Genomic DNA, 14,010 nt, shown 5'->3' on the forward strand with positions numbered 1-14,010 from the left:
CTTGCTCTACAAAGCCTCTCAGAGGCCCCTGGGGTTAGGATTCCTTGAAAAGTGGTTTCCCTCCTTCTAGAACACAGCCAAGAAAGGACAGGGACTGACCTTTTACCTGGGTACTATTAAAAAAAACACATTGTAGTGTTCAATGTATTATTTTGAACTGAAACAAAAACAGCTTTTTATAACAAGTGCTATCAGGTCAGTGAGTGGGCAAAGAAGTCATTGACCACAATGGGAGGACACAAGAGAGGCAGGAGCCGGTCTGATCTTCAAGGAGTTAGCCATATGGTGCATGACCTTCAAGTTTCATTCATTTGTTCACTCATTAGGTCAACAGAATTAACTGCCTGCTGCTTGCCAAAACGATCAAAGGCATCAACAAATATATAGATGAATAACCGATACCAGTGATGACCAACTCTTTATCCAAGGGGACCAATTTAAAGAAAAGTAAAAATGCTTGCAGGCTGTTTTTTGGGAGGTGTTTTTGTTTGTTTGTTTGTTTTTTAATACTGCTTTCACATAAGAAAAAGCATTTACCTGCACCTGAACTTCTGCCTGCTTATATTATTTTCCAATCCAGAAAGGATTACTGTAGAGGACTAAAATTTCAGAGATGACAAAGCTAGTTCACACTGCAGTATCTGATGTGATATAGCACCTCTGGAACTGGTTTCTTTTTCTTTCCTTGACTGACCTTGTAAACCACTGAACTGCAAAGTGTGGCTTGTCTCTTGAAATTATATCCTATAATGCCAGAGATTTTTCCATTGTAAATAAGATAAGTCACATTTTTTAACACAAACAAAGTGTTTCTGGGTAGGTGATGATGCCATTCCTCGAGATTGGTAGTTCGAGGGCAAGAGCAGCCGATTGACAAAGGCTGGTTGCGGGATAGGGAATCTATAGCACATCCATACCCAGTGCCAGGCACACAGTGATGCTTAACAAGTATTTGTTCCAGTAGAAGAACTCCAGGTGGAGTTGTCTTGGCAGTGGCTAGATACGGGAGTCTGTAGCTGAGGGAGAGGAAGAGATGGGCTGGAGATTGAGATCACTTAGTGTGGATGAGATTGCTCAGGGAGAGCTGGTCGAGTGAGAAGGGAACCGAGGAGGAGTTCCTGGGCAGCATCTGCTTGAGTTTCACAGGAGAGAGAGAAAAAGGTTTGAGTTTACACAGGAGAGAGAGAAAAAGAGACAAGAGGGGTTGAAGGGAAATTAGGTGAAGCTTGTATCCCCAGCACAAAGGAGAGCACTTGGAAAGACAAGAAGTGTCCAAGTGTCATGTCACATAGAGGGCTCAACAGTCTGGAAGCCCAGGGAGGAAGTTCTGAGAGAAAGGGAGGAGGTGAGGGGTCCTCACATATGGCATCCTGAGCCGTGGGAAGAGACTCCGGGTTCCATGCTGTATCTCCTTATTAAGTTTGGCCAGTTTTTAAGATGGTTTTTACCTTTCTTATTCTAAAAAATAGTGCATGCTTATTGTAAAACAATTATAAAATACAAAACAAAGTTCAAAGAAGAAAAATAAAAATTATCCTGAGAGCTGCTTTATGACTTGGCTTGCTCGCTTTAGACTTGGCTTACCCAGTTGTGTTAACTTTCCACCCTGGTTTGGAAGTCATCATTCCCACTTCAGCACCAATTCTTCACAGTGTAGGTCATATAAAATAAACACTGGAAAATAAAGTGATCTGATGAGCTATAAAGTAATACATTCTGAGTAAACGAGTGATCTGTTGTGTGTGATGATCGTACCAAGGGTGACTCGCACGGATAATTAATTAGCACAGAGGGCCCCATACGCACAAATATTTTCAAACCCACAGCCTTCTCATCGGTCCAGGTTTTCCCTTGCTAAGCATGAGCTAAAAGATTTGTCTAAGTGACTTCTGTTCTACCCATGGTGGGGTAGGGGCCGGGAGGACTGAAGGGCCGTTCTAGCTACATCCCCACTCAGTAACTCATATATTGAAGAAAAAAATGCCTGGAAGTTTAGCCATTTTGTAGTTCCTATGGTGAGAGGGTAGCAGAGTGTATTCGTTTGCTAGGGCTGCTATAACAAATTACCAGAAATGTTGCAGCTTAAGACAACACAAATTTATTATTTTATAGTTCTATAGGTCAGTAGTCCAGGTTGGCTCAACTGGGGTCTCTACTCCAGGTTTCACAAGGCCAAAATCAAGGTGTTGGCTAGTTGGGCTCTTACAGGGAAGCTCTAGGAAGAATCCTCTCCCAGGGTCATTCTGTTTGTTGGTAGAATCCAGTTCCTTGCAGTTATAGGGCTGAAGTTCCTGTTTCCTTGCTGGCTGAAAGCTGGGAATACCTTGGCTTCTAGAGATCTCCCTCTGGCCCTTGCAAGTGAGTCCCTACATCTCGGAGTTAGCAATGGAGTGTTCAATCCTTCGCACCCTTGGAATCTTCCTGACTCCCTCTTTTTTTCAGTCTCTCTTCTGCCTTGCCTTCAACTGCATCTCTGACCAGGCAAAGAAATTTCTCTGCTTTTAAGAGCCTGTGTGATTAGGTTGGACCCACCTGAATAATCCAACATAATCTGCCCATTTTAAGGGAACCTTAATTACATCTGCAAAGTCCCTTTTGCCATGTAAGGTTATATATGCACAGGTTCCAGGGGTTAGTGCATGGACATCTTTGGTGGTGGTGGGGGGAGAGCAGGCATTATCCAGGCTACCTCACAGAGTGATGACATGAATGATTGGACACGTGGTATGATCCCTCTCCTCCTGTCCCTTTTCCCCTCTCTCTCACATAGGCCCAGTGTGGACTCGTCTCAATATTACTCTTGTTCACCCTTAGCAGCTTGTCTAAACTGCTTAGAAAGCAGGAATATGCACCCTCTACTTTGAAACCTTTCTGTAATGTCCCTCAGGGTCTTGATCCACAGATTGGGCAATGATGGTATAAGATACCTGCTTGTTTCATATCTTTTTGTAGCAAGAGAAAAATTTATTTGTGAAACCCACTTATCTTAGGATCATGACTAACACTACCATCTTTTTTCCTACAATTGTTACTTTTCATGGGTCACCGTGATATTTTTACCTTCCATTGATGACCCATCCAAGCTTTGTCTGCCTTATGGCTCCACTGAGCTTTTCTCTGAATCTATTTCATGATTTGTAGGCAAACCCTTGCCTACTGTGTTCATTTTTAAAATGGCAAAATGCTTGTCGTAATCCTGATTGGAGAACGCTTGTTGATGACAGGGTGAGTCATCTTCACTCAGATATTGAGCATACTGCAGAGATTCCCCATTAAACTGCCCCATGGCTCATTAAACCCCATTGGTGAGAAAACTGGGCCTTATTTTAAATGTTCCGTGCTAATGTTAAGTTTAGAATATTTCTGTTGCAGGTACCTTTGGGAAAAATTTTTAAAGCACCAGCTAAAGTGCCAACAGATTTCAGCCCATAAGTTCCCAAATATGGAATCTGGGAAACATCCCCCCGACCCCTGTATTTATTCTCAGGTTTCTCCCTTCCTAATCTTTCAATATCTTTTTTTTCTTAATACCAAACCTTGTGATCTTCTGATTACCTTTTTATATTCTCAGTAACTGCTAAGGACTGTACTCCTGGTTTTAAAGCAAAAGAGGAAGTAGATTCTTCTGGAATAACATTCAGCCATGTTTGAAGTCGAGGAAAGGATGTATGATTGTCAGTGTTTTTATTATTCATATATTGAAGAAATAATCTCTGTCCACAAAGCACTTACGTTCCAAAAACGGACTTAAACAAACAGAAACACTCACGACAGAACTGTGATTCCAGACATGTGCTAGTGGAATTAATATGAAAAGAATAATTTTCCTCATGTGGGAGTTTTAGAAATCCTCTACCTATATGCCAGCTGGTTATAGTGTGGCAAAAGATATTAAGATCTAGGGTGGCTTTCTCAACAGGAATCCAAGAGAGTTAAATTCTACAGAAAATGATTTGAGCAACTATTTTCTCATTTCTCTCAAAGATGATGCTTAGCCAGTATCATTCTGAGTGCAGAGGATGTAAATTAATTCATTACATACAACAAATGTCTTTGGACAATGGTTCTCAAACTTTTTGGTGTCACAACCACTTTACAATTCTTCAAAATTAGGAAAGACCTCAAGGAGCTTTTTGTTTATGGGTGTTACATCTATCAATTCTTACCATGTTAGAACTTTAAATTTTTTAACATATTTTCATCGATCTATTTAAAATAGCCATCATAAACCATTTATAAGCTAAATGACATATTTTTATAAAGATAAATTTATTTCCAAAACAAAAAAATTTACTGAGAAGAGTGACATTGTTCTACAGCTTTTCAAATCTCCTTAATATGTGGTGTAGTAGAAGACAGCTGGATTCTCACATCTGTTTCTGCATTCAGTTGCACTCGCACACATCATATAGCTTCTGGAAAATTCCACTGTACACAGATGACATAATAAGAAGGAAAAACTCAAGTGACATTGTCATATTATTCTGAAAATGGTTTTGACCTTGGGGAATCTTCCTGGATAGGTCTCAGGAACTCCCAAAGGACCCTGGACCATACTTTGAAACCATTGCCTTGGGACATTAGGGCTTGTTTCTCCCAAGGATCCCTGGTGAAGAGGGCTTCAATAGTGTGCTTGCCTATGGTACTTTCTCCACTACTAACTCGGTACCAAAATAACATATCATATTGATGGCCAAAATAAAATTGCAGCGTTTTAGGGTTAAATCATCCATGATGATTTGTGTACCTTCTGATTTAGAATAACCTCAAAGAAGTAAATCTAGTGGTTAGCTTTCTAGATCTGACATAGTTTCTCTGACTTATTTCAGAAGGGTTAGGTTTTCTAGTTGTAATTCTAGGATATGATTAGCAAAGCTTGACCGGCCAAACCAGTACATGCACTGATTCTGCTGCCAAGGCTTCACTGAGAAGGTTTAGGCTCAAAATAATTCCAGTATTCGAGCCTGTACTAGGATACCTCAACTTTTTTGGAAGCCTCTCCTTGAAATCTCACTCTGTATAATATTTCAGAAAAGTGGGAAGAGTTACAGGAGAATTTCTTCTATAGGAATCACATGAGTAACAAGAAATCCCACATTTCCCCAATAATCACTTGTGGAAATGCAAAAATGCTACCTTATTTATGAGACTACCAGGGTTCTCCACCTGTCAGGCCTGACATGGTTCAGCTGCACAGGCCAGAGACACTTTTGATTCTCCATGTGTCAGGGACAAGTGTCACACATACTGATTTGCACAGAAAACCGCAGAGAGCACTCTCCAGGGAAAGCCAGCATTTTGACAAGGCTCAGTGATGACTTAGAGCAACAGGGGTAGGAACTATGGTGTGATGTTGTCCATAGACCCATATCATTTGAAATTTAAATTCCTTGTAAAACACCAAGAAAATATGGGTCAGAGAGCTGCTAATGGAGATTCTAGGGAAGGGACTGTCACTAAATCACCCTGAAGACTTAAAAGTGACTGAAAGAGCATTAGGAAAGAGGTCAGTTCAAAAGCTAGCAGTAAAAAAAAAAAAAGCAAAACATCATTTAAGAGTCAACACACTGAGGTACTGATGGGGTCAGCCAGTCATTATCTGAATTTTTATCTCCAGGTATGGTTATTACACTTGAGATGAGAAAATAATAGTTTCAATGCTTTAAAGGGGTTCCCCTCTTTTTCCTCTCTCTTCAACTTCTTTATCCGCTTATTCTGCTCAACCTGTAATTTAGAAATTGAAGAGAAAGCCTCTCTTGGCTTTCTGCTCCATAGGCAGAAATCACCAGCTTCTCAGAAGTGCCGTCCACTCCACTGCCTCATTCATTCCCCCAAGACCCCTCGCTGTTTGATTTCTGAAACTATTTTCTCAGATATCTCCAGTGAGTCAGTGACATTTCTCAACCATCCGCTGCTCTTACCTGGGGGTAGTTATGTGTGTGTGTGTGTGTGTGTGTGTGTTTGGGCATAAAGTTATGTGTGCTTGTATTCCTTACTACCAATTTGGGAGACAAAGCGGATATTTCTCCAGCTAAAAAGTCAAGTAGAAAGGGGATGTGTTGGGGAGGGGTCCTGAGCCCCAAGCGGAGCTTCCAACCCATCACTAAGCGATGGGTGCAACTACAGCATGACAAAGGCAAATATGACTGTATCCCCTGATAAAATCAGAGGCTTAAGAAATTGGATTGTGTCTTCTCCCCTTCTTATCCACATGGGGTCTAGAATGTTCTCCTCATACTGTCACAAGAAGGCTCATCTAACTATGCATTGCTTTTCAGCCCAGCCTTGGACTTAGGTTGTCCTTACAAACCCAGCAACACGTGGGCAGAACTTGCGTGAGCATGTCCACAGCTGTTCCAAGAGATTCTCTCCTGGGAAGGTGACAGAGTCTTGGACATTGTGTGTGAGATTGAGACCTGCCAACGAGCTAATTAAATGTGTTTTTTAAAAGCTCTAAGCTTAGCAGCGAGAGTGGGTGGCTAATTTCCTGACTCACCTATTCAACTCATTTGTGGCCCCAGCAAATACTTCCTCTTGTAGGACACACTGCCTGGCTCTGTTTCCAAGCCGTTCCATTTCTTCACAGGGTAAATAGGAATGCACAGAGTAATAGCTTTCTCTCTTGTGTGGGATAACGTTTATGAAGTGGAGTTCAGTTCTTTGTGCAAAAGGAATTGTGGGGGCTTCCCTGATGGCGCAGTGGTTGAGCGTCCGCCTGCCGATGCAGGGGACACTGGTTCGTGCCCTGGTCCGGGCAGATCCCACATGCCGCGGAGCGGCTGGGCCCGTGAGCCATGGCCACTGAGCCTGCGCGTCCGGAGCCTGTGCTCCGCAACGGGAGAGGCCACAACAGTGAGAGGCCCGCGTACCATAAAAAAAAAAAAAAAAAAAAAGGAATTGTGGGAATGTCAGAACAGTTTTGAACAAAACTGGATATTCAATTAAGAGCCTTTCCCTTCTAAGGCCCAGAGCTCTCACTGGAAAAGTGCAGAGTCCATCCCAGCCCAGGGTGGACTTTGTAACTGGGGATGTGGGGAAAGAAACCCTGGGCCTTACATCCCTATTTGTGAGCCTAGGATACCTGTGTGTCTGGGAGTCATCTTCAAAGCTTGGAAAATCAACAATCACAATAAAACAACATCCAATATTCAATAGAGCTTCCATGATAGAATTTTCTAATTTAAAAATTACTTTTATTCCACAAAAACCTAGCAAAAGGAAAATGTTGCTAATTAAAACCCCCAATGGAAGTCTCTTTGTTTTGATTAGATGCAGGGTCTTGACTATCCTAGCAGTAGACAGAGGTTACTTAGCAGAGGTAATTGTTAGCCTCTCCTACGACCGCCTGCAAAGGCTAAGGGTGGTGGCAAATGTGAACAGCTACATGCTAGTAGAGAGGACATGTCTGCCGTTCTGCCTATCGTGATTAAGGATCTACTCAGCTAGAATAATGAAATTGACTCTATGCCTAGTAAAATGGGAGCCGGCTAATTGTCATGCCAATTCATGACATTTTATATCTGTTGTCTCTTTACCTCAGAGCTAGTTGTTGAATTCAATTCTCCTTTCCCTAGGATAATTTTTAGTAAATAAAACTCTATGCATGATGAATATGGTTTTCAGCCAACTTGTTCATGCTTAGGGTCAGGTTTGGCAAATATCCCACGCGTATGTTTCATGCTTCTTTTTCTCCACATACCCCTTAGCTGTAAGTGTTCCCCAAGGATCTCTCATGAACTCTCTTCTCTTTCTGTATACTTTGCCCAGGCAATCTCAGCCACTCCTGTGGCTTTATGTTCCATCTACATGCTTATAACACTTAAAATCTTTCTTCTGCTTTAACTCTGTCCAACTCAGCTTACAGCCTTTTATTTCCAGCTTTCTTATTGAAATCTCCTTTGGAAATTCTACCTGGCTATTTAAGTCAACATGTCAAAAACCAAACTTACAAAATGCCCCTGTCTACAAACTAATTTCTCTTATGCAGCCCATCTACCAACTGCCCAGGGTTGAAACCAAGATCACTCCTTGCTGTCTCTCAAGCACCAAGATCCACCAATTCTCCATCCCAAATATCTTGTGGGTATTGTCCCCTCTGCTCTATCCTCCCTGACGTTATCTTTTATTCATTCACTCACTAAAGGCTTACTATATTCTAGCACCGTGCTAAGGGCTAGTGACACAGAGGGAAGATGAGAACCAACGAGTAAGTAAAATGCAAAGCACGGTGGCCACTGACCTATCAGAACCCAGGGTGGTGGATGTTCAGGGCAGAGCAGGATGTGCAAGAATTTAGGAGACTGAATCTAGGACTCTTCCTGTCTTGGTACAACTCATCTCTTGCCAGAACATTTGGGAACACGTCCATTCTGCCCTCTGCCCTGCTGCCTGAACTTAAGTTCCAAAGTTTAAATCAGATTGTGTCATTGTCTGACTAAAACCCTTCCATTATAGCAGGACAAGTGCCAAACTTCTTGATTCTACTTACAAAACAGTCCAACTCAGCTTTTTCTCCCCCCAGCACTCTTTTATACAACACAGTTACTAACCTCACGGCCCATGAAATAGGAAAAGAAAGAGCAGAAATGAAAATGCCCACTCTGCCTTAAAAATTTACCATCAGTGTCATTTTCAACCACCCTCTTTTCCCCTTTGGCCATCAACTCAATGGATCATTTTCCTAATGATTGCTGTTCACACTTTGCATGACTGCTTCAAGTATCAAGGCACTGAATAGTTTTGATGACCACAGCTAATCAGTGTGTGATTATTTACTGCCCTGGTGTACTCCCAGAGGCTCCATACAGATATGAGGTATATAGTAGCCATGCAGCAGGCTGCCAAAAATGAATCCTTAGGTCTTGCTTTTAGGAACATTGAGTCCATCTTTATAGATGAGTGTGATCTCGAGAGAATGAGAGCCAGGTGCCGACTACCTCTCCCTTCACAGGAATAAGTCGCTGCAACAACATTCATTCATTCATTCACTTAGTCGTTCATGCATCAAACAGGAGTGACCCAGGTCTTTGCTGAGGGATCAGGGGGGTGGAGGGGAAATTTGAAAGGCTTTTAAAGATTGAATAAAGGTTTTTTGTTTTGTTTTGGTTTGGTTTTTTGGGGGAGCAAGAAGTGTGTGTGTGTGTGTGTGTGCATGTGTGTGTGCCTGTGTGTGTCTGTGTTTATGTATTTAAGGAAGGAGGGGAACAGTAGCACTTGGATGGAAAACAAATAGCTGCTCTGGTAAAGTGAATCAAAATGCCAAGGTAATTAAAAAATGACACGAGTTTGGGAAATTATGGCAAGTTCCTTGTGGCTTGAGGGAGGCAGCGAAGGGTGGTTAAGGGGTGGGAGTGGTGCAGGAAGAGATACTGGAAGGTAAAGAGCATGAAGATTATAGAAGACTCGTACCAAGGAGCTCAGACTTTCTCTTGTAAGCAGGGAGGAGCGAGCCCAGAGAAATCTCTAAGCAGGGAAGTGAACAGTCAGATCGTTTTTTGATTAAAGGTTCGGTGCGTGTATAGTGATGGATTTGAGAAGATGAACATTTAATGAGTGCTTTATACAGGTGACCACAACCAAGGACAAGTCCCTGGCTACGTCCCAGCTAACTCTGCGTATCTGTGTGTCTTCCCTAGTGACGGTGTTGGCCATTTTCCATGAACTGCATGTCGACCCCGACCTGTACACACTCTTGTTTGGGGAGAGTGTGTTGAATGATGCAGTTGCCATAGTCCTTACATAGTAAGTACCAGAATTTGGCCTGTGCTTCTTTGACCATGTAAAATATGCTTCTACTTGGTGATAATTCCTAGTGGCTTTAATAGTGTCTTTTCTGTTATGTCACAGAGATACAGTCAATTTCTAACTTTTAAGGAATTATTATCACAGAAGAGCGCCAAGAGTAGGAACATTTCATTAGCCACTTAATTTCTAACACCTTAATAAGCTTCATGTTTCCAGCTTATTACAAGATACTACTCAAAGGGTAACATTTTTTTTCTCGGTGTATGTATTTAGCTGATTCACTTAGGCTTCCTAAAATGCACATAAATAAGCTTTCTTCATTTCAAATCAATATCATTTAATTTTTTTCCTTAAGTCACTTTCCAGATAATAGACTAATAGAAACCGTTGTATTTATACTAATTTTGGCAAATTGGAGATAGACGTTGAGAGTCAGAATATTCTTTATTTATCAGTGCAAATGTAACACATTATAGAAACACACACATTTTAAAATCATCACGTGACAAGTCAAAATGATGGAGCTTTGTCTGCTAAGAGTTAATATAATTTTCCCTTCATCTTTTCCCCTTTAGATGCTTACCATTTATATTTAATAAATGACACTTTGGTGGCTTTCACTATGTCAGAGGTCTCTTCTTGGTTTTAGATTAAGACCAACATTTTGGGAAGCAGTCAGATACCCTAGAGGAAGGTAGCTATCTAATAATTAAATGTGACAACAAGATTCAATTCAGGGTTTTAATTACTTCAAATGCATTTGAAAATGTATTGCAAAGTAACAAAGGATTTTTAAAAGTCAGATCGCCCAGAGGGGAGTAGGAAACAACAGGGCAGCACTATTCTTTTTTTCTGCCAGCTGACATTTCTTAAGGCTGCCACCCTAAAGTTACCACTGAATTCAGCAACTTTCAAGAAAGAGTCGCCAAAAAAAACTTATATTTTACCTGGCTACTGAGAAGTGCCTCTTCTGCATCAAAGGAAAATACCAGTGAGTGCAAATTAAGAGCAAAAGCCATGGCAGATCCACAAATGCCAAAGGATGCTTTTAAAGAAACACCAAGAACAATTAATTAAAACATCAGGGATCTTTGTCCAAGATATACTAGTATTAAAGGAACATTTGGAGGAAAAATTTTTAAAAATCTGCTGAGTCCCTCATCTTCACTTCCTGAGCTGCCATGTTGTAAAAAGGCCAAGCAAAGCAAAACGACTAAAGCACAAATGAGCCTTGGGAAAGAATCATGCAGCTACAGCCAAGGAAAGGTTTGGCCTTTCTACTTTCAGCACTACCGTGCACAGTAGTTTTTCATTCAAAATGCAGACTCCAAGGATGAATGTTGACACTGTTGAGCACAAGCCTGGGGGGCATTTGAAACAGTCCATTTAAGATCTCCCCAGGTCAATATGTGGTTATTACTGGTAGCGCCTCTTCTCCTCCCCTATCCGTGCGTTGCATGTCTTAATAAAATGTGTTTCCCACCATGGCAAGATCCTTTCCTTTCTAGGCACCAGACACTTGCCAGTCTAGCTGAAATCTTGTGCTTCCCAGCTTTGGCATTTCAGGTATTGTGCAGAGTGACCCCAGTGAGTTTCAACTTTAAAATAAAGATAATTCTAAATTAGGAATACTTGACACGGAAACTTCCACACATTCAAACCTGCAAGCTCGTTCTTCCACCTGGTGCATTTGGACTCCACCAGCCTCTTCCAGGAGCTCTACTTAGCATTAATGTACAGCTGTCCCTCTGTATCCACAGGGAATGGGTTCCAGGCCCCCTGTGGATACCAAAATCCACAGGTGCTCAAGTCCCTTATATGAAATGGCATAGTACAGTCAGCCCTCTCTATCCGTGGGCCCCATGTCTGCTGAGTCAACTAACTAAACCTCGGATTGTTCGATGAGGAACCCGCGAATACGGAGGGCCTCCTGTAACTAGGTTACCCTGGGTCTAGCTCTCTGTCCCCCTGTGCCGTCTGTTGACCACTTCTTTCACCTTACACAATCCTCCATGTGTTTCACTCTTCACTTTTCTCACTTGCTTCTTAAACTTAGTTTGCAGCACGTATGACAATCTCCCTTTTTTTTTAACATCTTTATTGGAGTATAATTGTTTTACATTGTTGTGTTAGCTCTGCTGTATAACAAAGTGAATCAGCTATACGTATGCATATATCTCCTCCCTCTTATGTCTCCCTCCCACCCTCCCTAGCCCACCCCTCTAGGTGGTCACAAAGCACCGAGCTGATCTCCCTGTGCGATGCGACAATCTCTTTTTATACATCTACTTACACACACATTCCCTCTCCTTTAACGCTGCATCCCCAACTATCTTCCAACTATCTTCTAGTTCCCATGGAAGAACCCTATTTAACAGTTTTCCATGACTTTCAGACCAGGAGTTCAAACATTTGTCTCTCCATTTTTCTCTTCCTTCACTCTAGCTTCACATAGCAGCCAGACACATCTCTCTGGCTTGTAGCCTCATGCCTTTCTTCACAGGCGCAAAGCTCTCTCTTCCCAGGTCCTGCTTCTGCCCCATCAAGTCTTTCACCATGTACCTCAGTCTCCTCGTCTGGGAACCACTAGCTCACATGCTAAAGTCCCTCCTCTACCTCCGTATGTGCCCCCACCGATTCCTTGCTAGCTCAGCCATGAAATCTTGGCTTTACACGTATATTTGCTTTTCTAGATAGTGACTTTCTGAAGATGGAGACTTTGCACTTGAAACGTATATTAAAAGAGACAATGAAAACCTCCTTTGTATTTTCCCTTTCTCAGTTCCATCTTCGTGTGGTTTTGAAGTTCAAGAATAGAGGTAGAGCTTTTATTGTACCATGGAAAGGAAAAGACACATTTTGATGTGAAATCAAGTACAGTAAATGACCTAAATCATCAGCCACTATGGCCTTGGCAGTGACTCCGGAGCCTCTTTGGAATAGCCACACACTTTCATTTGTCTTTCCATCTTCTACAAGCAAATCTCCTTGCTTAAGAACCATCCTCTTAGTATTTAAAAAAGTTTTATTGTTAGTTTTTTGACAGTAATGTGCTCTAGTATTCCTCATTCACATACAAAGTAATTTAGCCACATTTTAGATTAAATCAGCTTTTCTGTGCTAATCTAAGAAGCGAACTAATTATAATACTTTTTCTTAGGTTAAATGTGCTCTGAATTTCACACAACTAATTTATCATTGAATTTGATGACCATAACTCTTGTACACAGCGGCATGTGGTGGGTGGTGTCCCTAAGGCTTAAAATGATCCAGAATTATCTTAAGATAAAAGTAACTTTATTTAACAAAAAAGTTTTGAAATTAGCTTTTCTCTGATCCATGCTATTATTTCAAGTATATAGGGAATGTCATACCCAAATATGTGTGTGTATTGGTTCATGAATGAATTCCATGGGATGGATTTGCACTTTTAAAGACTGTGTAATAGACTGTGAAGGAAGGCAAAAGATATAATGAAGACATCTTGAAAGGTGTGTGTTTTTGAATCCTGAACAAAGACATTACTTTCAGGGGCACCATGGTAGGGTAGAAAGAGCCCTAGGTTTAAGTCAAAAGTGATGGTGTCAGGATTGTCACGAATTAACTGTACAATTATTACAGTTGACATGAAATCCACCCAAACTGGAGTAAACACAAGGGAGTCTGTGTTGGCTGATGTAACTGAACAGCAGGAGTAGAAATGGCTCAGGAAAGGATCCAGTGAAATGAGCTGAACTCTCACCTCGCTCAGCTTCTTCAGGGTAATCTCCCTCACCCGGTCACTAGATAGTTGCCAGCAAGTCCCAGGGCTGCATCTTTCTTCAGGAACTTAGAGCAAGAATCTTTGTCCCATTATTCCCAACATAAATCTAAGTACACCTTATAGATTCTGACGCTATTCCAGACCCACTTGTGGCCAGGGAAATGTGCTTCCTTTACTGTCTCAGGTCTAAGTCACATTGTTCATAAATTCAGGGCAGTGATTGGTTTTACTTGGAAGCACATGAACTGAGACTGGGGAAAGATGGGATTCTTGCTCAGAGTAATACTGCCACAGAAAAGGAAAAGTGGATGCTGGTCAGAACCAAAACAAAACAGAACAGAACCTGAAAGACCACGACAGTGACTTCAAATGGCCATAAACTCTTCATGCTTGTTTCCTTACCTATAATATGTAAGAATAGTTGTTCTGTATACATTACAAAATTATTCTGGGCAATAAATAAAGCAATATATTTGGAAAGGCTCTATAATCTCTATAATCTA

At 41.4% G+C, this 14,010-nt stretch overlaps 1 protein-coding gene across 13 annotated transcripts in view; it reads left to right on the forward strand.

Moving 5' to 3' along the window:
* Nucleotides 1-14,010, forward strand: part of SLC9A9 (solute carrier family 9 member A9) — a 658,568-nt gene that overhangs the window by 297,396 nt on the left and 347,162 nt on the right. For all 13 annotated transcript variants that reach the window (XR_009540645.1, XR_009540648.1, XR_009540646.1 and 10 more), the window contains one exon: nucleotides 9,636-9,741. Coding sequence is in view for 9 of the 13 variants with exons in the window: in XM_060149673.1 (XP_060005656.1) it covers nucleotides 9,636-9,741 (106 nt within the window). In the remaining 4 variants the exon portion in view is untranslated. The remainder of the gene's footprint in view (nucleotides 1-9,635; nucleotides 9,742-14,010) is intronic.

The sequence above is a fragment of the Lagenorhynchus albirostris genome, chromosome 5 (assembly GCF_949774975.1).
Source record: "Lagenorhynchus albirostris chromosome 5, mLagAlb1.1, whole genome shotgun sequence".
Lineage (NCBI taxonomy): Eukaryota > Metazoa > Chordata > Mammalia > Artiodactyla > Delphinidae > Lagenorhynchus > Lagenorhynchus albirostris.